Source organism: Dermacentor albipictus, chromosome 4 (assembly GCF_038994185.2).
Source record: "Dermacentor albipictus isolate Rhodes 1998 colony chromosome 4, USDA_Dalb.pri_finalv2, whole genome shotgun sequence".
Classification (NCBI taxonomy): domain Eukaryota; kingdom Metazoa; phylum Arthropoda; class Arachnida; order Ixodida; family Ixodidae; genus Dermacentor; species Dermacentor albipictus.
In genome coordinates this window covers 28,307,990-28,335,825 of record NC_091824.1, presented here as the reverse complement: position 1 = coordinate 28,335,825, position 27,836 = coordinate 28,307,990, and the positions used below count along the sequence as shown (strand labels likewise).

At 48.7% G+C, this 27,836-nt stretch overlaps 1 protein-coding gene across 3 annotated transcripts in view; it reads right to left on the bottom strand.

The window, feature by feature from the left end:
* Window positions 1–27,836, bottom strand: part of LOC135900215 (phospholipid-transporting ATPase ABCA3-like) — a 661,060-nt gene that overhangs the window by 152,602 nt on the left and 480,622 nt on the right. For all 3 annotated transcript variants that reach the window (XM_070536864.1, XM_070536866.1, XM_070536865.1), the window contains 2 exons: window positions 9,176–9,377; window positions 2,444–2,680 (listed from right to left, as the gene is read on the bottom strand). In XM_070536864.1, coding sequence (XP_070392965.1) covers window positions 2,444–2,680; window positions 9,176–9,377 — 439 coding nt within the window. The remainder of the gene's footprint in view (window positions 1–2,443; window positions 2,681–9,175; window positions 9,378–27,836) is intronic.

Genomic DNA, 27,836 nt, shown 5'->3' with positions numbered 1-27,836 from the left:
AACACAGCCATAGGTGCTTCTAAAGCCGTTTATGTTTCGCGGAATTTTTCTGGCATGCGCCCTCGAAAGGGCGACGTCTTTAGGCTGTTTGCGTGAACTGGTGTGGCACCGAGAGGTCGAGGTATAAGCGAGAAAATGCACCTGGATAGTGGTGTTTTTTGTTTAGTTCGACGTAGTTCTCGTCTATCAGTTCTATATGATTTCGGCGCTCATGAGCTCATGGAACTCCAAGCACTCGTGTTCTGGTCGTCTTTCGCGCCGTCTATGCCTCTGCTCTAGGTCGAATAAATGATAGGCGATAGCCAGTACTCTTGATATATTTAAACCTTCCGCTATATGCCTTTGAGGTCCTCCTTAAAAGCACGAGGTGGTTTGCATTCGAAAACTAGCATTCTACTAAGGGTTTTTTTGAGCTCCTTAATTTTTTTTTGATGCTTTATAGCAGTATGACGTAGTAGTTCTGCGGAAACCCGCAAACCCGAAAAATTCATCCCGACCAGGACGAATTTTTCTTCAACTATGAGGCTTTTATTTCGAGAAACCCGTATGGGTTTCCTTTGTAGCGATTGCTGCGATCAGGTGGATGTCTGATTTTCCCTTTATTCATTGCTTCTCTCCACCTTGCGGGTTTCCGCAGAACTACTACGTCAAGCTCTTGCCTTTGCTTCGTGTTGTCGACAAATTCGACTTCGCCCTGCCATCTGCTAGCCGCCTGGTTAGCTCAGATGGTAGAGAGGCTGCCCCGGAAAGGCGGTGGTCCCGGGTTCGTGTCCCGGACCAGGGCGAATTTTTCTTCAACTATGAGGCTTTTCTTTCGAGGAATCCGTATGGATTCCCTTATAGCAGCAGAACATAAAATGGCTTTCCTTTTAAGATGTTTCTTTAAAGGCTCCCATTGATCACAAGTATTACATGCTTCATTTATTTCGAAAATGTTATTCTTTTCTATACCGTAGTTATTAAAATCGACATCACGAAGTAGTTTTGCGTTAACGCTCCATATGTCCCAGATAAGCGTAGCATTTTTCCTTTCATCTGAAGTTACACCGAACCAAGCTATGCTCCAAGAAATAAACTGGTGATACTGCAAAACATTTGCTTGTGTGTATCGCTTCAAGTGGCATGTATATCCTGTCACGTCGTGCATCACCGGCACCCTGAAAATCCGCAAATCGAATTTCATGCTGCGCTCCGAGGCCTTCAGCTACACCTTCCATGTCGTAATCACTGCGCAATTGAACCGGCAATCGGACGCTTCTGTCTCTGACATCATGGTTACAAATGTTCGAGCGCACTCGCCCGTTCCTTCGGCGAGCGTCGGCGTAACCGACCGATTGAGCGCAGCAAACGATGAAAGGGCGAACGCGGAGCGCAGCGGTGGATGAAAGACACCAGGAGGAGAGCATAGGAGGAGGGTATGGTGAAAGCGTGAGAAGGAAAGCGTAGTGCGGTGACCAGATGACGCCAGAATAGCGCGAGTCGTCCGGGATGTGTGTCGGCGGCGGCTGCTGTGAATCGCGCCCACGCGTCACCTACGCGCCGCCTCTCGCGATCAGATTAGCGATGCAGTTGTGCCGCACTTCACTCTGTTTGTAGTGTGCCGCATGATACAGACATCCGCATCAGCCTATATATCACGAAATGAAAACACGTACAGAGCTGTGCACAAACTTCGCATTAGGGAGTATCGTAATCATCGATGAACTTATTTCTCGCACTCAATACAGATTTAAAATAACCTTATAGAACAAGTTCCTGTTATATACACACGTGTTGCTTGATCATTGCAACAAATTTAGTCAATTGGGATCTTCATTTGGCCCATAAAAACAGGTCACATGCCATTGATTAGGAATCGGAATGAAATCACTAGTAATTATTTTATTTGGATGTCATAGTAAGTAATCAGAAGTAATGTTTGAACATCAACCCCGGAACTTTTTAACAAAATCATGCATTCAGCGGATGGTCCCTTCGCGTGACTTAGAACAGCCTACTATATCGACGAAAAATGTAGCATGACTCTCCGGGTCTCCTCTTTCATTTGCACTATTCACTACTGCACATCTTTCACGTCGTACTCCTGGTCTATCAGCAACCGGTAGACTTGAAACCTACCTCCACTACAGCGTGTGATAAAGTCCGTGGATTACTTAAATCGTGTACATTATTTTGTTTAACAAAGTCTGAAAATCAGATGCAGAATCATCGCTAAAGACATGCTGGTCAACCTAAACGTTCACACGAGCTGTAACCGAGCTGAATTTCCGTAACTTCACTCACCTCCGTTATTCGTCACTCTTGGTTCTGCGCACATGTCACAGTTTGCACCATCACAAGGATTTGTAATGTTAAAGTATTAGTCCACCGCAAGGTACTTGGGTGCGGCTAAACAGAAGAGGTATGTTCCCAATATCCGTGAACTACCGCGAACTTCACTTACTCTGTTGTGTTGAAGATACTGCCGAACGCATAGTTCAACATGTACTGAAAAAAGTTCTCATTGTACTTGGCCAAAAGAGTGTTCTTCGTATCCGTGAAAACTTCGTATGGTACGTTCTGGCTCTCTAGAAGCACCTTGTAGCGCAGAGAATTGTCGTTCGGTGTGACCTCTTCAATAAAGACTTTGGCTGGTTGTTCTTCAGCTCCTTCAGATAAAATTGTGCTCAGGTTGAAGTGACTGCAACAGAACGGAACAAATGCCCAATCATGTCAGGTAAAACTGAAAAAAAAAACAAGCATGCCATTCGCAGTGATTACAAGAGTGCATGAAGAGCCACCTAGTAGAGTACGCGTATGGAAAGAAATTTGCCTGAAATTGTTTGGCCTAAATTTTTACATATAGATTGGCTGGCAACCTATGTAACCTGTGATCTGTAATAATAGAAACATATTTTAAAAAAATGAGGATTTCACCGATGTGATAGCGCTTTCTTTACTGTTTGCTATTTTAGGACAGCGAACACGACATGGCCGAGTAGCCATCGCAGTCTGTTTGCTAATTAACTGCGATTGGTTAATTAACTTTCAGCTGTAGGTTTTAATGACATTGCTGGAATAGCAGTATCCAAGGAGAATGCCGCAGGACAAAACGGCTGCTTTACTATTTTCGAAAAGTAAGTGGTGAATTAGCGGTAAATGCGAGAGGCGGAGGAAAAAACTTTATTTAAGGCCAAGGCTAAGGCCCAGTAAAGTAGAGCGCTTGCTCCGTTAAGGCCCGTTGTTGATTCATCGAGTTCGAGTGGAATGTGTGAGCATTACATCGCACCTCTTTGCGGGCCCGGATCCATTAGTAAACTAGCCTTTACGGCATTGTGAGACGTTCAGGAGCACGTCCGGCCACTTCAAACAACTTCGGCCTCTTCCGGGAGCGAAGTGCAACTGATGGCGTTCAGGAGCAGTCACCGATATATATATATATATATATATATATATATATATATATATATATATATATATATATATATATATATATATATATATATATATATATATATATATATATATATATATATATATACGGTAGTCTAAGCCCTCCCAAACCTTATTTATCCCTACCACGCTATTCTCGACGCCGTCACGACGTCAAGCACCTCGCTGCGATGACCTGCTGGGTGGCATCCAATCTGTCATTGCGCCTTTGCACAGCATGTGACAGCAAGCTGCCGAGACGTGAACTGCGGGAGCTAAAATAAGAAGGGGAGCACGCAGGTGGTCAAAGCGTTTACCTAACGAAGCTAAAGAACGCAGGAATCGGAAGACCCGCGGGCACCCTTCGAGCGCTTCGGTAACGATGCCATTTTGTCGACAAATATCTCAGGAACTGATGGTGGATTTGCAAACGCGACGATTGCTTTTGCCTCCTGCAGCGTGCTCCTGCTTTAGTATCATTGCAACGTTGGTGTAAAAACCAGTACTTGAAACGTTAATCAGCTAATCTTAGTTAATTACAAAGCTGACTGCAACGGCTATTTGATCATCTAGTAGCCTCCGTATTGAAATCAGTAGTAGTGATGAAAGCAGCATCGCGTCTGTTCAATTCTATTTGTACAAGAAAAGTTTCCATTTTAATAGACCGTAAAGCATACGTAGAGTGTATTATTTGTTTATTTAAAGCAGAGTTCTCTAAAAGTTGCTCCAATTGTATCGCTCCATTTAGCTTGCCTGCGCAGGCGGACATCATTGTCGAGAAAAACCAAAGAAACTTATTCAGTAAGTGAACTGCTAAATCGTTTGGGTAGCGCAATAAGTTACACAATCGGGGCTAGGCTTCTTGCAAGACGTGATGAGCCGCATTGGGAAGTACACGTGTGGCACTATAAGCGGCACGCGCTTCCTCCACAGTGGCGCACTTGCGCGGCCATCGTCGCTAGCCCCAAGAGCGTGCATGCTCCTCCATCAGGCGCCGCCGACAACCGCCGCTCCGACTGTGACGTCAATGCGCAGAGCGCACGCTGTCGCTTTTCTGCGCAGCAACACCTGGCGCGACACCAATTGCTGAACTGAAAATTCGTGAAACACATAAGAATACTTACGTGTGGGGATGCGAAAGGCATTAATTATACAGTTTGTAGACCTCGTAACGTCACCAACGCGCTCAATTTATACATTGAGGACACGCGCCACTTCCTGGGCGCCGTCACGTGCGCCGCCCAATGACGCGCGCACTAGTAAGAGAGAATGGCTGCGACATGATCTGTGCACTCAGACTGGCGCAGTACTAGGCACAGCTTCAGAAAGCCGGGACCGCGGAGCCGCTGTGGTTTCAGGGAAGCGTGCCCGTCTCTCACCCCGAAGGCCCCTGTTCGATTTCTACCAAGACTGAAATGTACTGAATTTTCTCTTCAATGTAGGTAATTTAGTTTCTTTCCAGGAACCTCATTGTAGGATATGACGTCAATGCGAGCATTTTTTGACTGAGTCGGTCATTTTTCTTCACCGCGCAGTCGCTTTTCGAGATAGCGGGTGCAGAATCTCGAAAGAACGGTCTGCCCAGCCCCTCCCTCCAACCATCTTATGCCTTATCGAATTATGTTGTTCGCTCGGATTGTCGGGCGGCTTCATCGGGCTTTTCATAGAAGCAAAAACATCATTTTGTCGCTGCAGTTCTCGTAATCTGAAAAGCTGACTTAGAAAGAATAATGCAAGCTTTCAAAGTGGTGGTGGAGGGCACATGTTTCAGGGTATGCAGACGTAGGATTGACGTCCTTAATCTCGGTTGGCCTCAGTTTACGAGTTCATTTGCGCATTTGCGTGTAGGTGCCTGGCCGTGTTATGTTCATTGCCACAGACATCGATTTGTGTTCTTTTTGTCACTTATGTCGCATAGGGGACTTCTACAAGTCAAGTACCTTTTCTGAGGGCTTGGTAAGCAATCGTAGTAAATCCAGAAAATCGTTTGTAACTGGTCAATGTCCAAAGACCTGCTTTATTCAACGGCTTCTTGTAAGGAGCATTAGTTTGAACAACCTGTAATAGTTGCGTTCTTTTCGCCAGCTCGCACTAAAGGAAGGCGTCCGAAGTCATTTATTTCATTATGCCCACTGCACGTTATGCCGCACCCTCGCCTTTTAGCTAAGGATTGGTGAAACCGCAGTGAAAGCGAATGCAGACCAATGTACACGACGACTTAGAACTCGCGAAACCCACCGTGTCGGCTCAGTGGCTATAATGGACTGTTGCTTTGCATGAGGTCGTGGGTTAACGCCCGGCTATTTCGGTCGTGTTTTTTTTATCGACGAACTACAGGCATGTGTATCTTTGCAAAAGGATGGAAAGTTGGGCGAGTTGGTACGGTAACAGGATCTTGGACTCCTAGACTTATATTAGATGGGCACTCCAGGCGCATCTCTTCCGTCGCCGTCAGTTGAGGTTCTGTATGAAGTCCAAGGGTACTGAAATCGTCACCGTATGACGTATGCTGTATGTGCGAGTGAAAGAGTGGAACGGTGAGCAGGTGATCGCGGCTCAACCTCCCGCACGCAAGGGAAGAAAGCGAGGAGGAAGCGCGCAGTCTTCCGTGAACTGCAAGGCTCCGTGTGGAGTGATGCTAAACCTGATATGAGTAACCACTTAAGAGAAAAAAAGTGAAATCAGGAAAGAAACAATGTATGACAACTAAAAGGAAAGCTGACTACTTTTCGAAGCGAGATCATGATGCCTTATAACGCGCGCTTATAAAGCGAGATACAGCAAGAAGTAAAAGCATGTGCTTTCTGCGGTAAAGCTAGTGAAACGATGCAGCATGTTTTACTAGAATGTGAAGATATCTGCTCAGAAGTCAATTTAGGCACATCTGGCCTCCTTCAAACACTCGGCTTCGGCGAGAACAGGGGGAAAGTAAACAGCTGCAAAGTAGAGGTTAGTAAGAGGCGATGCGAAGATTGGTGAAAGGAAAATAGGGAAATGGCAAACAACGGAGTTGGACAAAAAGAAAGTTCACAATAACGGTCCAAAAAGATTGGTTATACGAATTGATTGTGTTTTCTGCCTTTCTTTTTTCTTTTTTAACAAAGGTAGTACAATAGGCAACATAATAACAAGAGCTTCGTGGTGCAACCAACCACCCCGTTGCAAATGTAACGCTCATAGCATCATCCATCCATCCATCCGAAGGAGCAAAATTAGACCACAAGTAGTCAAGAAAAGACGCACAAAGTATAACTATATGGGCGATAAAGTTTGTCACATAAACATGCATTGCGGTCGTTAGCAAGAAAAATGGCTGGAAATTCAAATGCAGCTGTGTGACCAAGTTATTAGCGTGTATGCCTTGACCGGAACCCATGTAGAAAATTTGGAGCAGCCGCCTATCATTGGCAGTTGAGCGTGGGAGGGTTTCAACAGAATGACCTGGTCTAGGGTAGGCGGAGTCGTAGGTAGGTTAATTAGGCGAGTTATGGAGTGGCAAAGGCTAAAAGAGACATGTAAAGAGCATTATTAGTTAGCGGTACTGGAGAACGAAAGCAGATGTGGCATGCAGTAGCTTGTTTACGGGCAGGTAGTGACAGCGGAGATAAAAATAACGAATTGAGAAAAAATATTAGGGAGATGTGTACAAGAATGCTAGAATGAAAAACATATGTAGGATAATTGATTAACTCAAGCTGGCTAGGTGACTACTTGTGACTGCCCAGTTTCAAAGAGGATACCAATAAATCGTCTTGATCATCATCCTATAAGCACGAAAAAGAAATCTAGCTGCTGATCATGACTCATACATAACTCGTTCCGACACCGGCAATGTGTTGTGTTGCTGCATTATTTGAATTCTAAGCGCAAAATCCTCTACAGTTTCTTGAGTTGGTTGGGGCAATTTTTGGTTAGCACTGAGTTGCGTTTGCGTACAGCGCTGTGTGCACTATCGTGCCGTCACAACCCGCTACATTCAAAAGTTACGACTAGTTATTGGGACACCGTGAGCAAAAGGGCCAATGATGAGGACTCACAAGAAATTACACAAAGCATCATCCGAACACGTTTACTTTCCTTCAATGGAGCAGGCATCGCCATGGAATAAATGTGCGTAGCGCTGACACATTTATATACAGTTAGCAAGAATTAGTGATTGATCTGGTTGTGCTTGTCCTGTAATACTAAGAAAGCCGCCTGAGCAATGAACAGTTCAGAGAAAACGCCTGAACTGCATCTGCGCTCGTTGATTGGTCAATGTACTCGGAAGCCTGAAACTGTGAACATCTGCGACTCATCACTGTCCTCACTACCTGCATTTAAAATATGACTTAACTCTACTAAAATTAGTATTAAGGATGCTCAGTGAAATAAGAGAACGAACTATTAAAAGCTAATAACTTAAAAGAGAAGCCCAAGCCCTAAAGCTTTCATGAGAACTAAGAAGCAATCCGCAATTCATTGCACTACGCTGTAACCTTCTGTGGTCTTAAATATTGCTCGATAGCAGTGACTGCTATCGAGCAATATTTAGATAGCTAACCCACTATTTACAAATTTACAATATTTAGATTTTAGATAGCTAACCCACTATTCACAAATAGCAAAACTTTGATCAGGTTCAAAAGATTGCCGGGTTCCGTACTATTGCAGAGTACTGAAAGGGCCCCTCACCAGGTCTGGCCATTTTGAGCTGGTAAGCGCAGAGCATACATTGCGTGATAACAATCGTGTCTGCAAAGTATTACATTGCTACGCGCCGCGGAATGATCTGAAATTTCAAGCCGAACGCCGTTTTTCCTTCTCCCCGCGGCCGCCGCGCTACAAGCCGGACGGTGACGTACTCGTGCACCTACGCCTACGTAATCGTGTCCGCAGCGTGACGTTGCTCGCGGTGACACGTGACTTCTAGAATTATTCAAGACAACATCTGTTATCTGTGCGATCTGTTGCTACAATTGGCGGATTGAAGGTTAGAGAAATAATAAAACACACAAACGGAATGCCTGCGCGTTTTCTGTTTTACTTCGCACCGAAGCAACAGAGATGTCTGCTTGTTCCCACAGTCGTGCGGTCACATTCGCAGGTACCGAAACTATGCCATATTCTACCGTGTTCTAGCGCGTGATCATGCTCTGCGATACCCTTCTTTTAGCTCAGTATTCGTGCAGCACTGAATTATACGGCTAGCCATGTTTTCTTGTGTGCAGCGCGCAAAATCTTGCGCTGCGCGAACGAGACAATAGCTCCCGCGCGACGCCGTCGCCGGAACTGCGTTAGCGCAGGAAAAAAAAAGCGAGGCGCAAAAAAAAAAAATGTGAAGGCGGGCGTGTGACGTATGGGTCTCGCGATCCTCGAGGTCCGGTATGGGACAACGCAGGGAAGGAATTTCGAGTGCGTAGGCTAGACGGGGCGAGTGGAGAGAGCGTCTGGCTTGGCAGTGGAGCCCGCCTGCTGAAATCATGGTTCGCGGCACTGAAGTATTTCTATTTCGCCTATTAATGAGCCGATTTGAGAAATTTTTGCGACAGAACGCTCCCTAGAGGACACGTAACAACTTCCAGCGTATAACCGAAATTTGCTATGGGGCCTTGTAAGGGGCCCGTTAAAGTGCAAGTGGTTAAACGGGTCAATGTTCGCAAGGACGTTCTGCTCTTCTTTGCTCTTTATTTACATAGAAGCGATCTCCAAATCTCCTATACATCTGTAGCTACAATATGCTGATAAATCTTGTTTATAGTACTTTTCCAAAAGCACAGGTTACCTGAAATCCGGCGGCAGTTCCACGTGGTTTAGGTTGAATACCGTAAGACCAATCCATGCCATGACCACAGGGAGGATCCAGCCAATCACGAACAGGAAAGGTGTGCGCCACAAATACAGCAGCCGTTTTTGTATCAAGGCACGGAAGCGCTGCAGCATTTGTGGCATCAGTTGGACTTTGCCAATGTCTACCGCTGTGCGACCTGCAAAGCAATAATAGTGTTTCACTCAGTGGTTATCCCGTTCCCATTCGAGATTTTCTAGCAAAAGAATAACAGTGCACGAATCCCGAAAACTGCGCTAGGTAATGCACAGACTGAAACTTTAACCACCCATTACTATGTGGAGGTAAGCTCGTCCACCCTTCCGACCACAGCTCCGTCTTAGTAGCCTGAAAATCTCTTCCCCGATGTGACACACACTATTCAACCATGTGTCAGGTCGCGTCCTAATAATTTTACTCGGCTGGTGAAAGTGTATCCGGAGACTTCGGGCTAAGGAGTTCCTTATCCTTTCCGGATCCTTGAATTGGGGCTCTGCGCTCAGCGCTGGATTGAGGGGGAGGGCTAAAGGGAGCTGCAGCCCAGGGCCTCACGTCGGACTGTAGCAGAAGGATGCCCATTTATTCTAACCTGCTTAGTATATGGAACCATGGGCAACACAACTTTGAGCGACATGTATGAAGCGAGAAAACCAGAACGAGCCTTATGTAACAGCATGCTTTTAGCCTGATCATTTGGGGAGATCTTGTCGAGCTGCAAGAACAGGAATCCCCTGCCACCCCAGCGGGGCCCTCTTTCTTACGTAGCGAGGTGCGTTTACTTGGAAGAGTTTTCGTGGTTTCCTGTCACTCCGTCTATCCAGTGCTGTCTGGAGAGGAAGGCCAAGGGGGAAACACCTAAAACATCTAATGTGGGATGAGGGCCTAATTCTCGCTTGCCCCTCGTCACCACGATGCCACTTCCACCTCTCAAATAGTTCCGCCGCTGTCCTTCTCATAGAAAGGATGTGCTGCAGTACCCAACAGTGCCTCCCATTCAACTTTTCTTTACCATGGTGGTAATTTGGGCAGGGAAAGATGAGCCCTATAGCAGATGATGATGTGTCTGGTGGCAGAGTCTAGGTAGGAAAGGAAAGAAGACGTCACACGTGCTTTTGTCCGCGTGCCGGGAAGCATGGAATGGTCAATGTTCGGGCTAGGGCTGTGAAAGAGGGAAGGCGGAAATTGGAGAGCTGGACACAAAGGCCTGTCTCCAGGGCCCATTCGTGCCTATTGGCTGCGCACCCTCGCGCGCGCTCGACGGAAAAATGAGGTCTGACTGGCCGCCGAACTTTGTCGAAAGAAGTAGAAAAAGATGACTCAGAGGTGACGGAGGGCGCGTAACTTCGCCCGCGTTAGGAGTCGCCCTCTCCTCTTCGTTCTCGCGCTCGACGTCGACGGGCAAAAGAAAAATCGAGAACCTCCCAGAACAGACGATTGCTCCTAGCCAATAGGAAGACGAGACCGGAATGGGAGAAGGAGTGAGTTTGTATGGAGAAGGAGGGAATTTATAAAAGGAATTTATGCGCATGAACGCCTGCTTTGACGCTAGTAACAAACAGACGCGGCGCGCGTCTATAAGAGGAAGTTGATCGCGGGCTGCGATTCAGCCCCGAGCGGCTGTTTAAGCTTGCATAAGCCCGCCCACTGAAGAGCTCCCGGGGGATGCGCCACTCTCGGCCAGCCTCAGACCATCCAGGAGGCGTGCGCCAGTCATTGGGACGGCCACCGTTGGACACCTGAGGTCGCGTCGGACTGACGAAGTGCCCGGTGAACAATTAGCATCCATTCATGCGAAAATGCTCCATCGGAAGTATCAAAGTGGTGCGTCTAAACGAAAGGCGAAGTTAGAAAGAGAAGAGCGTGAAAAGAAGCTACTAAATATGACAAAGTACCTACTGAATGCAGCTTCCGCGGAGCAGTATGATCGCTCTACCCAGAGTCCATGTCAAGATACCAATCGCACCAACTGTGCTTCTGTGGAGGAGTTGCCAACTCCATGGATCACCACAGTTTCCTGGCAAGAAGCAAGGTTTGACTCATCTTGGTTGTTTGGATCCTGTGGAAACGGCGCCAACCATGGTCGTCCATATGGGGCTCTTGCATTGCCCAGGGGGCGCTGCGAAAAAGGTGCTAGAAAGCGCCCTCTGCGCTAAAATGGGTCGTACCAAGCTCGGTCGTCTGCTTCGGAAAGCACGTTTACAGTATGGACCCGCCACTTTCGGTTGTGTTGTTTCACGGCCTGCAGCGAATATCGGGCGCCGAAGATTTTTTTCAGGGGTGGCACGCTGCGTAAAGGCAAGAAATTATGCAGTGCCGAATACGTGTACGCCGTTCAAGAATTTGGCGGCGAAGTTTTAGCACCGTGTCAATCGCAAGTGAAGCGAGTCGCGTACGAAGTGGAACTTCAGGTAAGGTTTGCACGCTAGCTGCTAGATTCAGGCGCACAAACGCGAGGAAATGCTTGCTATAAATGAATCCACAGCGGCGATAGGCAGACATCATGTGTACGGAACTACTCGAGCACACGACGGTACGCGCCGCGATGTACGAACTGCTCGAGCGCACGATCGTACGCGCCGCGACGGCAGCGGTCTTTCGACATGCCGCGAAACGGCGGGCCTCCTGCAATCTTTGTTGACTGCATGCCGCTAAACAAGTAGTTATGCCTGCGTTGTAGTAGCGGCCATCTCTCCTTTTTAGTAACTGGTAATAACTGATGCAGTGCATATGAGCTGGCACGTACGTGCGAATCGCGCTGCAGTGCGAGCTCGTACGCCGCTCGCTTGATGTAGGTTTTAATGACAGCGCTCGAACATCGATGTGCTGCAATCAATACTGCCTTGGTGCGTTGCCTCAACGTGCTGGCTTGAGATCAAGGATGAGCGCATTTAACTCTCTTAACCTGTGCTGCTCGTAGTGGAGTAGTGAATTGTCATCGAATGAGCCCAACCATTTGTGCTCATTTGCACACACCTGGTCACTTCACCACTTCGCATCGGTCGAATTGTTAATTGTCGCTGTGGCCGGGTCTCGAATCGTGAATTACCAGCCATGCCTGCTGCTATGTCGGTCTGCTGTCGAGACTGTAGGTGCAAAAGACCGAACATTAGAACGCAGATAATCAAGCAAGCTTCAAGACAGGCGAAGCAGTCAGCATGGCACGAAGTTTCGCTTACTCAGCGCGACGAACTGCAGCTATGCAGCGCGCCCGACGCTCCACTTCGTGAGGCCTTGAAGGAAAACGGCAGAATATGATGTTGGGATTCAGGCCTTCTTGTTCAAGGCAGCCCACGACGTAGAAGTAATGACGGTGACGCCTTCTCGAGGCTGGGCTAGGTCTCTCCGGATCGGCGCCACCGATTTCGTCTGCTCCCAGCATTGCGTCCCACGGCACACGGAGGCCGTTTTCGTTAAACTATAGGCTGCGGCGAGCTCGCAGCGTGGTCGGCATGGTCTGCGAGAAGTGACGAGCCTTTTCGCACTCGCAACAGGGCAGAAAAAAGTGCGAATCGACGCAAAACTCGGCCTAGAAATGTGCTTCGCCACAGCCAGGGCTCAATACGACCCAAGCTGGTACGACCCAGATGTCGTTTCCCGCGCCGCCACCAGGCGCCGCTACTATACCTCAAACTCCAGCGCAAGACGCCCATGTCTGAGCAACCGACGCTAACCGAGCCCTGTCCTGTTCCTGAGTCAGCAACGTCTATGCTTCTCGGCCGGGCCCCGGCCACAGAGCTCCAAGTGTTCGGTTACTGCTATTTCTACTACTGCTGAACAACAGGTGCCAAACCTCCCCGAAGAGACTCCTTCTACTGACGAGCGCCAGGAAACAACACTCAAAGAACGGACTCACTTGGTTCTTGTTAGTTTGGCTTCAAATAATTGTGTTCGCACCCACAATGTGTGCCTCGAGAGGACGAATAAGACGGCTTCCCGTTGGGGCAACAGAGAAGTACAGACACCCCCGCAGCAAGAGGTACGTTGCGAGATTCTCCGAAGTGACGCTATTAAGTCATCATCATCAGTCTGGTTACGCCCACTGCAGGGCAAAGGCCTCTCCCATATTTCTCCAACAACCCCGGTCATGTACTAATTGTGGCCATGCCGTCCCTGCAAATTGCCTAATCTCATCCGCCCACCTAACTTTCTGCCGTCCCCTGCTACGCTTCCGTTCCCTTGGAATCCAGTCCGTAACCCTTAATGACCATCGGTTATCTTCCCTCCTCATTACATGTCCTGCCCATGCCCATTTCTTTTTCTTGATTTCAACTAAGATATCAGTAACTCGCGTTTGTTCCCTCACCCAATCTGATCTTTTCTTATCCCTTAACGTTACACCTATCATTCTTCTTTCCATAGCTCGTTGTGTCCTCCTCAATTTGAGTAGAACCCTTTTCGTAAGGCTCCAGGTTTCTGCCCCATAGGTGAGTACTGGTAAGACACAGCTATTATACACTTTTCCCTTGAGGGATAATGGCAACCTGCTGTTCATGATCTGAGAATACCTGCCAAACGCACCCCAGCCCATTCTTATTCTTCTGATTATTTCTCTCATGATCCGGATCCGCAGTCACTACCTGCCCTAAGTAGATGTATTCCCTTACGACTTCCAGTGCCTCGCTGCCTATTGTAAACTGCTGTTCTCTTCCGAGACTGTTAAACATTACTTTAGTTTTCTGCAGATTAATTTTTAGACCCACTCTTCTGCTTTGCCTCTCCAGGTCAGTGAGCATGCATTGCAGTTGGTCCCCTGAGTTACTAAGCAAGGCAATATCATCAGCGAATCGCAAGTTACTAAGGTATTCTCCATTAACTTTTATTCCCATTTCTTCCCAATCCAGGTCTCTGAATACCTCCTGTAAACACGCTGTGAATAGCATTGGAGAGATCGTATCTCCCTGCCTGACGCCTTTCTTTATTGGGATTTTGTTGCTTTCTTTATGGAGAACTACGGTGGCTGTGGAGCCTCTATAGATATTTTTCAGTATTTTTACATATGGCTCGTCTACACCCTGATTCCGTAATGCCTCCATGACTGCTGAGGTTTCGACAGAATCAAATGCTTTCTCGTAATCAATGAAAGCTACATATAAGGATTGGTTATATTCCGCACATTTCTCTATCACCTGAGTAATAGTGTGAATATGATCTATTGTTGAGTAGCCTTTACGGAATCCTGCCTGGTCCTTTGCTTGACAGAAGTCTAAGGTGTTCCTGATTCTATTTGCGATTACCTTAGTAAATAGTTTGTAGGCAACGGACAGTAAGCTGATCGGTCTATAATTTTTCAAGTCTTTGGCGTCCCCTTTCTTATGGATTAGGATTATGTTAGCGTTTTTCCAAGATTCCGGTACGCTCGACATTATGAGGCATTTCGTATACAGGGTGGCCAGTTTCTCTAGAACAATCTGACCACCATCTTTCAATAAATCTGCTGTTACCTGATCCTCCCCAGCTGCCTTCCCCCTTCGCATATCTCCCAAGGCTTTCTTTACTTCTTCCGGCGTTACCTGTGGGATTTCGAATTCCTCTAGAGTGAGTGAGTGAGTGAAACAACTTTATTTTGTCCACTATAGGCGTAAGTAAACTCCACGCCACCTGGCTAGGCCCACTCGGGGACCATCAGGTGGAACCTGACGGCCCTGTCGCGAGCCCCCTGGACTGCCAGGATTTGAGAGGTCGGATCCTGGGCCCTAATTAGCTTTATCATTTCCTCGTGAGTGAAAGGGGGACCGGCAGAGGCGCAGCCCCACAGGACTTGTTCGAAGTCCGCATAATCACCACACAGAGGGCAGTCCGGGCTTGGGAACCGTTCGGGGTACATTGTGTGCAGCGCCGCGGGGCTCGGGTAAGTGCTTGTTTGCAGAAGTCTGAGAGTGACTGCCTGGGCCCTGCACAGCGAGGAGTGCGGCGAAGGTAGGACTCTTCTTGACAGATAATTGTATTTGCAGATTTCGTTGTACGAGCAGAGAGGCTCGGGTCGCCCAGGAGAGGACGCGTTGCCCGGCGCACGGTCAGTCAAACCTCGTGCAGCCGAGTGCGCCTCTTCGTTGGGGTTGATCGAGGCACCCTCAATGGTTCCAAGGTGCGCAGGGAACCAGGCCAAAGAGTGACGTTTCATGTCTTTGGCACTTCGGATGATATGTAGGGCCTGGGGAGCCACCATTCCCATCTGAAAGGCCCTGACAGCGGCCTTGGAATCCGAATAAATCGTGTCATGTACACTGTCCGTCAATGCAAGAGCAATAGCAACTTTCTCTGCAACGCTGGAATTAGAAGTGCGGACGGTAGCGCAGCTAAAGATTTTAGAATCACAGTCGATGACCACTGAGGAGAAGGCCTCTTCTTGAACGTACGAAGCAGCGTCTACGAAGCATGTTCGGTCCTTGTTTAGGCGGGCACTGACGAGCAGAGCTTTACCCCTGGCTCGTCTTCATCCTTCGTTGTAGGTGGGATGCATATTTCGTGGCATCCGGTGTATGTAAATCTTGGACCTGACGTCGCTGGGCAGCTTCACAGCGTCGAGACTGACGACCATGGGGTTACGTCCCAGCTTGCCAAGTATGGCTCGGCCCGCTGGGGTACCGGAGAGTCTGACAAACTGGGAAAATTCTTGGGCTTCAACGATTTCTTCGAACGTGTTGTGAATTCCCAAATTGAGGAGGTCTTTTGTGTGCGTTCGGATGGGAAGGCCGAGGGCAAGCTTGAAGACTCTTCTGATTAGGGCATTGATCTTGTTGCGCTCCGATACGAGCCAGTTGTGCATAGCCCCTGAATAAGCGAGGTGGCATAGCACGAAGGCGTGGATAATCCGGATCAGATTGTCTTCCTTGATTCCGCGGTACCTGTTGGCGATTCTTCGGATCAGGCTGAGGGCGCTTTCGGTCTTGGAACAAATGCATTTGAGGGCGGCTCCATTGGCCCCGTTCGACTCGATAAACATTCCTAGGACCCTGATAGTGTCTACCCGCGGTACTGGGGAGCCCTTGCCGGTGAATAATGTAATGTGGCTCTCTGTTGCTGGCTTCCAGGACCGGTGTGAACCGCCTCTGGGCCTCTTCTTGTAGAGCAAGAGCTCGGATTTAGCGGGCGAGCACCTTAGCCCGGTGGGGATAAGATACCGCTCCGTCACATCGATGGCCTCTTGCAAAGCACCCTCGACCTGCCCTTCACATCCACTGGAGCACCAGATGGTGATGTCATCCGCGTAGATCGTGTGGTTAATGTTGGGTATTTTGTTCAAGGCCCTCGACAGGTTGATCAGGGAGATGTTGAACAGCGTCGGGGAGATCACCGCCCCCTGAGGTGTTCCCTTTGGCCCCAGCTGGATTTCGTGGGTCAAAAACTCGTCAATCTTGAGTCTAGTGGACCTTGAGGAAAGGAAGGATCGCACGAAATTGTACGCCCGTTTGCCGACGTTACACTCTGTCAGGCTCTAGAGAATAAAGGCCTGCGATATGTTGTCAAAAGCATTTTCCAGATCCAAGCCGAGAATTGCCTTAGTGTCGGCGGAGGTAGAGTCAATGATCTGGTGCTTGATCAGTCTCATGGCGTCCTGAGTGGAAAGCCCCGACCGAAAGCCAATCATGTTGTGTGTATAGCATTCGTTAGACTCGAGATGGTCAGTGAGGCGGTTAAGCATGGCGTGCTCGGCCATCTTTCCAACACACGACGTCAGGGAGATGGGCCTTAGATTGTCGATGCTCGGCGCCTTACCTGGCTTCGGTATGAGTACTGTGTAGGCTGCTTTCCAGCTCTTGGGAATGAGGCCGCTGCACCAGATATCATTCATCTTGCGCGTAAGAAACTCGATTGAGGCGTCGTCGAGATGCTTGAGCATTTTGTTGGTGATCCCGTCGGGCCCAGGGGCAGATCTGCCGTTGAGGGATGCGAGAACTCGCTTGACCTCAGCCACGGTGAAATCCTCGTCCATAGATGGTACGTCACGCCCTTCGTACTCGGGAAACTGGGGGGGGGGGGGGGGGGGGGGGCACCGGATCGTCCGTGGCCGCCAGGTACTTGTCTATGAGGTGCTCCATGACTGCCTCATCTGGAGTCGAGTCGGTGGCCAAATGGACAGCTTTCGCCAAAGCTCTCTTCTGGTTGGACTTGGTGTTGCCATCGTGCAGTAGGTGCTTAAGGAGACCCCAGCTTTTACCGTTCTTGAGCTGGCCCTCCACCGAGTCGCACAGCTCGTCCCATTGCTGCTTGCATAGCACCTTGCAATGAGCCTCTATCATCTAGTTTATATCGGAGATTTTCTTGTGTAGTCTTCTGTTATGGCGCTGAGTCTTCCATCTCGCGAGCAGTGCCTGCTTGGCTTCCAAAAGATGCGCCAGCCTACTGTCCATCCTGTTCACCTCCAGATCGGTTGTCACCTCCTTGGTGGCTCTAGCCGCATCCTTCTTTATCTCGTCGCACCAAGACGAGATAAAGTCTAGGTCCATATCATCGTTAAGGACGCGCTCGGAGCGGTTGGCTCGGAACAAGTCCCAGTCAGTGAACCTAAAGGTCCTCGTTTTGTTGCGGGCAGTCTTGATCCACAGCTTCGATGATGCAATGATCGCTACCGGGGTCCATGGCTGTGTTGGTCCACTTGACGTTTTCCAGGTTCTTGATAAAGGTAAGATCCGGAGTCGTATCTCGGCATACCGAGTTCCCTCTCCTGGTTGGAAAGTCTTTATCGGTTATCAGCGTAAGATCTTCCTCCTTTGCAGCATCCATATGTCTCTACCCTTCTTCGTATTGGTACAATAGCCCCACGCCTGATGCTGGGCATTAAAATCCCCCATGACGACTAGAGGCTGACAGCTGGCCAAATGCACGGCCTTCTTGAGAATACCACTAGGCCTGGCTCTGTGAACGCTGGGTCTGCAGTAAACATTCAGTATGAAGATACTGTTTCTTCTTAAGCGCTGCGTAGGGGGGTCGACAAGGAGTTCGGCCATGACGTACTCAATCCCATTGTCCGCGGGACCAAGGTCTCGCTGAAGGCACGTGAACTTTTTACTGACCAGGATAGCGACCCCCCTTCCTCCTTCAGTGGAAGCCACCGTAAGGAAACCGGGGAGCTTGATAGGTGATGATGTGATCGTTTCTTGCAAGGCGATTACTTGGGGTTTGTCCTTTACGCTTTTTAGGTATTGTCGCAGGGTCGCCCGTTTGCTGGCGAACCCTGCGCAATTCCACTGCCACATTGTTATGACGTTAGTTAGGTTATCCATGTTTGGGCTTGGGAATGAATTGCGAAAGTGCCGCATTCATAATGGCACCCTCCGTCGGTGAGGCAATGACGCTGGGCAACTTTGGGACTTGTGCTGTAGATGTGCTTGGCAAAGATCCGTGGCTGGTTCCCTCCAGCCTAAGTATTCTAGTGCTGAGGGCAACCAGGCCCAGCTGAGGGTGCGCGATCATTTCTTGTACGTGAGAGAGACCTGTCTGTATGTTGTAGATGGCGTTCTTGAGGTCAGACAGGAGTTCTACCATCTCGTCTCCCCTTGAGTCATCCAGAGCACGCCGCTTCACTGCAACCGTCTTGGGAGGGGCCTCCACTGTGTCTATGGCCGAAGAACGTGCGGCAGGCTGAGAAGCTGGCTGTGTGAGCGCCAATCTTCGTATTTCCGCCATCTCGGTGGCTAGCCGACTGATTTCCTGCTTGAACAGAGCGTTTTCCTTTCTAAGACTATCATTGGCACGCCTAAGCTCTTCGAGCTCATTCGTGAGACGCAGGTCGTGCGAGTCGTGAGAGTTGGACGCCTGCGTTTGGTTGCCACGGGCCCTATCGGCCCACGTTAGAGAGGACTTGCCTTTACCGCCGTTGGGGGTCTTCGAACGTGAGCTGTTGGAGGAGTCGCTCCCAGTACGGGACTTGGAGCAGCTTCTGGAGCTGGAGCGCGCTGGAGAAGGCGATGTAAGTCGCGATCTCGAGGTAGAGCGAGTTCTGGAGCCCCGTCGGCTTGTAGAGCGGCTTCCCGAGCGCAAGCGTCTTCTGCCCCTACGGTTGGTGCTGGATGGTGCAGTTGGTGCTGTTGGTACTGGCGTGGGGAGCTGCTCTTGCTGCCTGGCACGCTCGAAGCGTCGTCGGCGAACGATGTACGGCGTCTTGAATCTGCGCGCACACTCTTTACCGGCTGTAAGGTGCGGACCGCCGCAGATCTTGCATTTTGGGGTGCATTGATGCTGCTCATTGGGATTTGGCAGGCCGCATCCCCGACAGATGACGTCGCTCGGTGTTAGACATACATTGGCGCGATGCCCGGGTCTTCCGCAGGCGTGGCATACGTCCACTTGCTTTCGATATAGGGAACATTTCATCAGGAGCGTTCCGTACCTGACAAAATTCGGTACCCGCTGCCCGTCAAAGGCGACGATGATGGTCCCAGTCTGAGCGATTCTCTTGGCTGCTAGTGCAAGAGGGTTGTTCGGGTTAACAATCTTGCCATCCACCGTCGCTGGGTCGTCTTGCAACGGTATGCCACGTATGATCCCCTTGCACGTGTAGTGCGGGGCTGTCTCGTACGCGCAGATTTCGTGAATCTTGCCCGTGATTTGGATTTGCTTGATGCGGGCATAGCGATCGGCATTCTCCCGTCTGGGAGTGCTGGCCACCATGATGTTTTGCTGTAAATTCGGACACAGAGTGTCTTGTGTGAGCTCGTGCTGGCTGATGCCGGAGGCTGCAAGTATTGCGTCAGCCACCGTGGCCGCTCCAATTTTGGAAATATTCAGCCCACCTCTTGGTCTAATAACGATCTTCGTGTCTTCTTTGGGAAGAACAGGCATTCGGCTCGCCCTAATAATCTTGGTCTTCAGCGCTGTGCCGCTAGACTTGTAGCTATGGGGAGCCAAAGGCGTTGCCATGGCGTTCGGGTTAGCTTCCCGCGATTTGGCGCCAGCTCTTCTAGCACCTGCGGTTTGCCATCCCTGCTCTTGAGTGACTTCCTCCGGAAGAACATTTCTCTAGACTATTTTCTCTTCCATTATCGGTGTGGGTGAAATTCCTCTAGACTATTTTCTCTTCCATTATCGGTGTGGGTGGCACTGGTACTGTATAAATCTCTATAGAACTCCTCAGCCACTTGTACTATCTCATCCATATTAGTAATGATATTGCCGGCTTTGTCTCTTAACGCATAGATCTGATTCTTGCCAATTCCTAGTTTCTTCTTCACTGTTTTTAGGCTTCCTCCGCTCCTGAGAGCATGTTCAATTCTATCCATATTATACGTCCTTATGTCAGCTGTCTTACGCTTGTTGATTAACTTCGAAAGTTCTGCCAGTTCTATTCTAGCTGTAGGGTTAGAGGCTTTCATACATTGGCGTTTCTTGATCAGATCTTTCGTCTCCTGCGATAGTTTACTGGTATCCTGCCTAACGGAGTTACCACCGACTTCCATTGCACACTCCTTAATGATGTCCACAAGATTGTCGTTCATTGCTTCAACACCAAGGTCCTCTTCCTGAGTTAAAGCCGAATACCTGTTCTGAAGCCTGATCTGGAATTCCTCTATTTTCCCTCTTACCGCTAACTCATTGATCGGCTTCTTATGTACCAGTTTCTTCCGTTCCCTTCTCAGGTCTAGGCTAATTCGAGTTCTTACCATCCTGTGGTCACTGCAGCGCACCTTGCCGAGCACGTCCACATCTTGTATGATGCCAGCGTTAGCGCAGAGTATGAAGTCTATTTCATTTCTAGTCTCGCCGTTCGGGCCCCTCCACGTCCACTTTCGGCTATCCCGCTTGCGGAAGAAGGTATTCATTATGCTCATATTATTCTGTTCCGCAAACTCCACTAATAACTCCCCCCTGATATTCCTAGTGCCTATGCCATATTCCCCCACTGCCTTGCCTCCAGCCTGCTTTTTGCCTACCTTGGCATTAAAGTCACCCATTAGTATAGTGTATTTAGTTTTCACTCTACCCATCGCCGATTCCACGTCTTCATAGAAGCTTTCGACTTCCTGGTCATCATGACTGGATGTAGGGGCGTAGACCTGTACAATCTTCATTTTGTACCTCTTATTAAGTTTCACAACAAGACCTGCCACCCTCTCGTTAATGCTATGGAATTCCTGTATGTTACCAGCTATATTCTTATTAATCAGGAATCCGACGCCTAGTTCCCTTCTCTCTGCTAAGCCCCGGTAGCACAGGACATGCCCGCTTTTTAGCACTGTATATGCTTCTTTTGGCCTCCTAACTTCACTGAGCCCTATTATATCCCATTTACTGCCCTCTAATTCCTCCAATAGCACTGCTAGACTCGCCTCACTAGATAACGTTCTAGCGTTAAACGTTGCCAGGTTCATATTCCAATGACGGCCTGTCCGGAGCCAGTGATTCTTAGCACCCTCTGCAGCGTCGCCGCTCTGACCGCCGCCGTGGTCAGTTGCTTCGCAGCTGCTGGGGACTGAGGGCCGGGGTTTGATTGTGTTGTTCATATAGGAGGTTGTGGCCAAGTACTACACCAGGGGGGCCAATCCTGCTCTGGTGAGGGAGTGCGTTACCGGTTCTGGTCACCGGGATTAGGCCACACTCCAGGCCTATTTATGCAATTTTATCAACACGCGGATTTTTTTTTTATACCGGTGGAAAATTGCCGGCACCAGGATTCGGACCACGGACCTCTTGCACGCGAGGCGGGTGTTCTACCTCTACGCCACCGCTGCACCCTTCTGCACCCTGCTATTAAGTGGCTGGACGTTATTACTGACAGCTTTCGGAAGGTATGCCTTGAGAAAGGGCCATTGTATTTTCAAAATCCCGAAGAACATTTTCTGTCTTCCGAAAGGCAATACAAAACTCAGAAACGCTTTATGGCACCTCATCGTTTCGTGCGAAAGGCTGTAAATGGGGAGGCGTACGAGCGACACTGGTTAATGTACTCGGAGTCCAAAGGCTTCGTTTACTGTTTCATGTGCAAACCATTTTCGATTTCAAGCAACCCCAGTGCTTTCACCACGCACGGCTTTTCTGATTGGAAAAGAGCAGAAGAAAAGGTTTGCCCAGATGAAAATGGCGTCGAGCACCGGAACTACGTAGCAGCATGGCTCGCCCGCTCTAACTCGTGCAGCACAAATGACAAGGAGCTGGTTAAGCATCTTGTCACTGAGACCGCTTACTCGACAGAGGTGTTGATGCGCATAGTCATTGTAGTTAGGCTTCTAGGTTAGCGCAACATAGCGTTTAGGAGCAGTGAGGAGATTTTTGATTCACCGAGAAATGGTTATTATATGGGAGTGTTTGAGGCCATTGCCAAGTTTAATCCCTTTCTAGAGGAGCACATCAAACGCTACGGGAACAAAGGAAAAGGTCACCCATCGTATCTGTCGAAAACCATTTGTGATGAACTTATCGAGCATATGGCAAAGGCTGTCAACGAACGTCATGGTGACGAAGTGAAACGCGCAAAATACTTCTCTTTAATTGTTGATTCGACTCCAGGCCTTACTCACGTTGATCAGCTATCAGTTGTTTTACGATACTATTTAAATGGGAAAGTGTACGAACGCTTTTTTGCATTTGTTCCAATTGAATCGCATACAGGCTTGTACCTTTTCGATACCGTGATGTCCCTCTTGACGACCAATGGCATATCGATTGATGATTGTAGGGGCCATGTCTATGATGATGAGAGTAATATGTCACGAAAATACAAAGGACTGCAAGCTGAAATCAACCACCTGAACGAATTTGCAGTCTACGTCCTGTGTGCTGGTCATTCACTGAACTTAGTTGCCGCGTGTAGCGTTTGACTGCTTTGCGGCAGTCAAATGTTTCACTGTAATTCAGAGACTGTATGTGTTCTTTGCTGCCTCACCTCAGCGATGCAGGTATCATTTGGACAGCCTGAGCGGAACTGACCAGCAGCTTGTTTTGAAATGTCTCTCTGAGACCAGGTGGTAAGACACGCTGAATTATGTAAGGCCATTCTGAAAAATTTCAATGCCGTCTTGTGTTTCCCTGAAGTTATATCAAAGAACGAGGAAGACACCGTGACACTAGGAACGAAACGCACTCTCTCTTCAAGAAAATGACAAAACTAGAGAATGCATGATGGCGATTTTCTGGAGTGAAATCTTGGAGCGCGTTGACAAAACGAGCGTAGAATTTGAGAAACCAGGCCTAGACATTTCAACTGCTGTAGACCTGCTGAGCTCTCTAGAAGGCTTTGTTAATTATTTGCGACCTGTCTTTGATACCATCGAAAAGAGAGCGCGCACGCTAAGTACCAATCAATGTTATCAGGATGAGGGCAAACGCATCGTTTTGACTAAGCACCCGGACGGAAAAAGCTTTAGTGCGCTACAAGGTAGAAAAAAGTTTATCGTAGAGAACTACAATGTTGTACTTGACAGTCTAGGCTCTGCTTTGCGAGTGCGAAAGGCTGCCTGCACTGAACTCTGAGAAAGGTTCGGATTCTTAAAATTGTTGACAGAAGTTGGGAGCGAGGCCTCTCTGGCACAGCAGGCTGAGAAATTGGCGAAAACCTACAAAAATGATTTGGAGCCAGCATTTTCCGCTGAAATCATTCAGTTTGCGAACTTTCTGCACAACTCTGCGTGCCAGGACACGAGTCCCCTGGGAATAATGAATTTGCTGCACGAAAGAAAGCTTATTGAGGTGTTTCCGAACCTTTCAATTGCTTTGCGAATGTACTTAAACATACCCGTGGCAAACTGTGAGACCGAAATGATCGTTTTCCAAGTTGTCGCTGGTAAAAAATCGCCTTCGTTCGAGCCTCCTTGACGACAAAGTGAACTCACTTGCTATCATGTCCATTGAAAGTGACCTCGTCCACAATCTATCCTTCGAACAGACTATATCCGATTTCACCAAAGCGAAGGCGCGAAAGATGCCATTTTAAAAGAGGACTGTTTGCGCTATACATGAATAGTTCCAATAAGTTCGTTGTGTCGCCCCCCAGCCTCCACATTGCCAATGAAACGCTGAGCAGTGTAATTCAATATATACAAATCTTCGTTGTTCGCCTCTTGTTTGTTCTTCTTGAGATATTTAGCGTGCTTATAAAGAACAGTATTTTTGTTGGTTTTGATAGTGCCACGTTTTTTTGGTGTCGTTCTTGCTTGTCCTACCTTTAACGAAAATATTTGCAAATAATGTTTTGTAATTACAGTTGGTAATTTTGATCTGTATTCTAGTACATTTCTATGGTGGTTGTATTGCCTTAAGTATTGTATATATCTGTTGCACATTTATAGACTAACGTGTATAACGATTACTTTAGTCTGATGCTTGAATTTTAATAAATAATGTTTTGGATACAACCATGCGTCTCCTCACGGGATTAAACTTAGTGATACAAACAAAGCCTAGCTTCAGAAGGATCGACCTCTGAGCTGTGTTATTTTCTACGTTCTTGTTCTTCCTGAGTGTACTAAACCTTTCCTTAAAGCCTAGCTTTTGCGGAAAACAGAATGCAGATTAGTCGCAAAGTGAACATATGTGTTGGCGTTTACAAGAGCACGCGTTTCAAGCAAGTTTTGTTGTTTTCCTTATAGTAATAAAAATAATAATAGTCCCGTTGATCGCCCTTCGTTCTTTTTAATTTGGTGGAATTAAATTGAAACATGGCATATTTCCAGTAGCGTGCCAGGTGACAGGGGGGGGGGGTCAGTATAGGGAAAGGGGGCCTTCACGCGCATTAGACCAGTGCCCCTATTTTTCTTAATGCGGCCCTGTCTGCCCTTGAAGACCCCGTGAAGTGCCCAAAGTGATCTGCCTCCGCGTGTGAAGCGGATGCTCACCACCGGATGCGGCTCTGTCCAGAGACAAAGGCCACGAATGAGAAGTCCAAAGGTCCCGGGACACAAACAGACTAGCCCAGAGAGTCCCTGCCTCCCATTCCCGCACGGCCTTTCGCGTGACGAAAGACAGCGCGTTTGCTCTCCGCTTTCTTGCTTCGGGCACGCCAGATTGAGCCGCAATCGTCGGGTTCCCTCGTATACTTTCAGTTGCGCATACAGCACACGCCGCGCGTCGACCCTGTTATCGCCCTTGGACTTTATACGAAACATCTCGGCGATGGCTACGCTGACCGTGATGGCGAAAATGCGCCTGGAGTGTCCGTATAATTGCTATCTCAATAAAGTTACAGCATTTGACGTTTCATTTCATATGCGCGGGTGATGCGCAAGCGTATGGGTACCATTCCTATAGACCCTATTCATGCTGACAAAGAGAGTTCCTAGATACTTCCGCCGAAGCCCCCTGGAACAACGCAAGTTAGAACAGGCTATAAATTTATAGGACCCTCAAGCTGGCACGAGCTTTGCTGCAGAGTTGGAGTGCTTGACAAGTGAATTCTATTCTTAAAGGCAAAAAAAAAAAACGCATACATTAGCTCGACGCAATGCGCACGTTCTTTATATCCGAAAACAACAGGAATATGTGCCTACAGTGTACTACGTGACTAAATACTTTTTAGAGCGCAGCTCTTTGGCGTCCGTTCCTGGGTTTCGCGTCGTCGTCGGCATTGTCGTCGGCCTCGTAACCAGCTCCGCCCCCCTTTCATCCCCCCAGCGCTAGCAGCGACCGACTGATACCGCTGGATGCCGCTGACGCCGCTAGAGAGTCAAGATAACGTCACTGCATAGAACACCGTCGCCGCCATGCAGAAAGAGGAGGAAAGGGTCCCCCCCCCCCTGTTCTTGTGTGGCGGATAGGGTGCTCTTCAGTTGCCGACGCGCCGGTTATTTCACGTAGGCCCCGGCACGTCGACGAATACGTGACCACCTTCCCACGGCTAGACCTGGTTCTTAGCGCTGCGGAAGCGAGGGTATCATATTGTTTGTGTCGGCATCGGCGGCGTTGTCCCTGAAACCAACTCCGCAGCTGGGGTTGACTCACTATCGGCGTCAGCGGCATCAGTCAGTCGCTGCTATCTCTTCCCTCCTCCCTTTATCGTGTTGTCCGCTTGCTGCGCGCGCTTCTGCCCCCATCGTTTGCCGCTGGGTGTACACGCCGCCCCCCTCCCCCCTCTTCCTGTGAGTCTCCGGTTGTCAAAGCGCCGGCTCGAACTTAATTCCTTTCTGCGCTCCTCCTCCAATGCAACCCCTGTGCGGTGGCAATCAGAGAGCCAGATCGGTGGCGGCGGATCTGTATATGTGCACCGCCCGAGCCGAAATTGCCGCTGCCGTTCGCCCTGTGCGGTGGCAATCAGAGAGCCATCGTAACGCGTCCCACGGCTGTGACAACCTCGCGAGGCACTTGTATAGATCTCGTCTTTGAGAATCAAGCATTGGTGTACCAAGTCGAACATATATCAATCTATTTCTCCGACCACAAAGCTTCCTTCATGACTGTCAAGAACTGTTAGTGGAGTCTTTGTTAAAGGAATACGTGTGAAAAATAAAAAAAATTCTGTGATAGCGCATACATGTGTTGCTCGATTTCTTTGCCTCAATCTATCGAAAAGGTGAAACAGCTTATTTGCTGCGCTCAAATTTCGCATTAGGAAGTAACGTAATCGTCGGTAATTTTTTTCTTCGCTAACTGAACTGTAGAATACGGCTGACCGGAAGTTCTTGGCGGATATGAATGCAATGCTGCCACATCGCGCATGCAAAGGTTCTATATATAGGTGCGATGGCGATTACGCAGGGTTTGTCCAAAAAATAATGTGAATGATCCTATTGTCAAGCGAATATACGTTGCAGCTCGCTAGGACCGGTTCGGATTGGTGTAGGAGGGGGAAGTTAGCTTACGAACGCGTGGTCGTTCTGTCGGCTGCTATCAACTGGACGCTTTTCCATGAAACTCGTTTTCATTTCCCGTGCACGCCGTACTGTGGCGCTCGTTGGAAATAAGGGTTGCAATCAAGTTTTGCGTGAAACTCGGCAAATCCGTAGTGGAAACCTTTCCTGTGATAAAGACGGCCTTTGGGGATAATTGTTTGTCTGAACGCAAAGTCCACCAGTGGCAGAATGCCTTTTTAGAAGGTTGTGAAGTGGTCAGTGATGAAGCCGGCGCTGGAAAGCCATCAACGACCACCACCGATGAAAACGAGACGCATTTCAGAGATCTTTTGAACTCACACGGTCATTTGAGTGTTTCTTTAGTGGCGCAAACGTTAAACATTCCACAAAGTACAATCTTCACGAGATTTTGCCGAATAATTTGCAGATGCGAAAACTGCGGGCTATGATTGTGCCCAATATGTTCACGGACGACCAAGAATCGCGCCGAGTTGAAACGCGCCAGGAACTTTGGCACCTGAATGAAAGTGAGTGCCACTTTTCAGACAATGTCATCGCAGGTGACGAGTCTTGGATGCTTGAATACGACCCCGAAACAATAAGGCAAAGTGCGTAGTGGCAGGTGCAGCTCGTTGTTCCGTTGCCCCAAGAAGGTCAGGATTAGCTCGTCGAAGAACAATACCGTGCTCATCGTGTTTTTTTTTACATCAGGGGGCTCGTCCACCATGAGTTTCTTCCACATGGTACAACCGTCAACACCAAATCCCACATGGAAGTCCTCAAGAGGCTCAGACAAAGGGTTCATCGCGCCTTGCGTGACATCGGGGGCGATGGGAAACTTTACCCTGACAACGCGCCAGCCCACACTGCCTTCCTCGTGACCCGCTTCCTGGCAGATACAA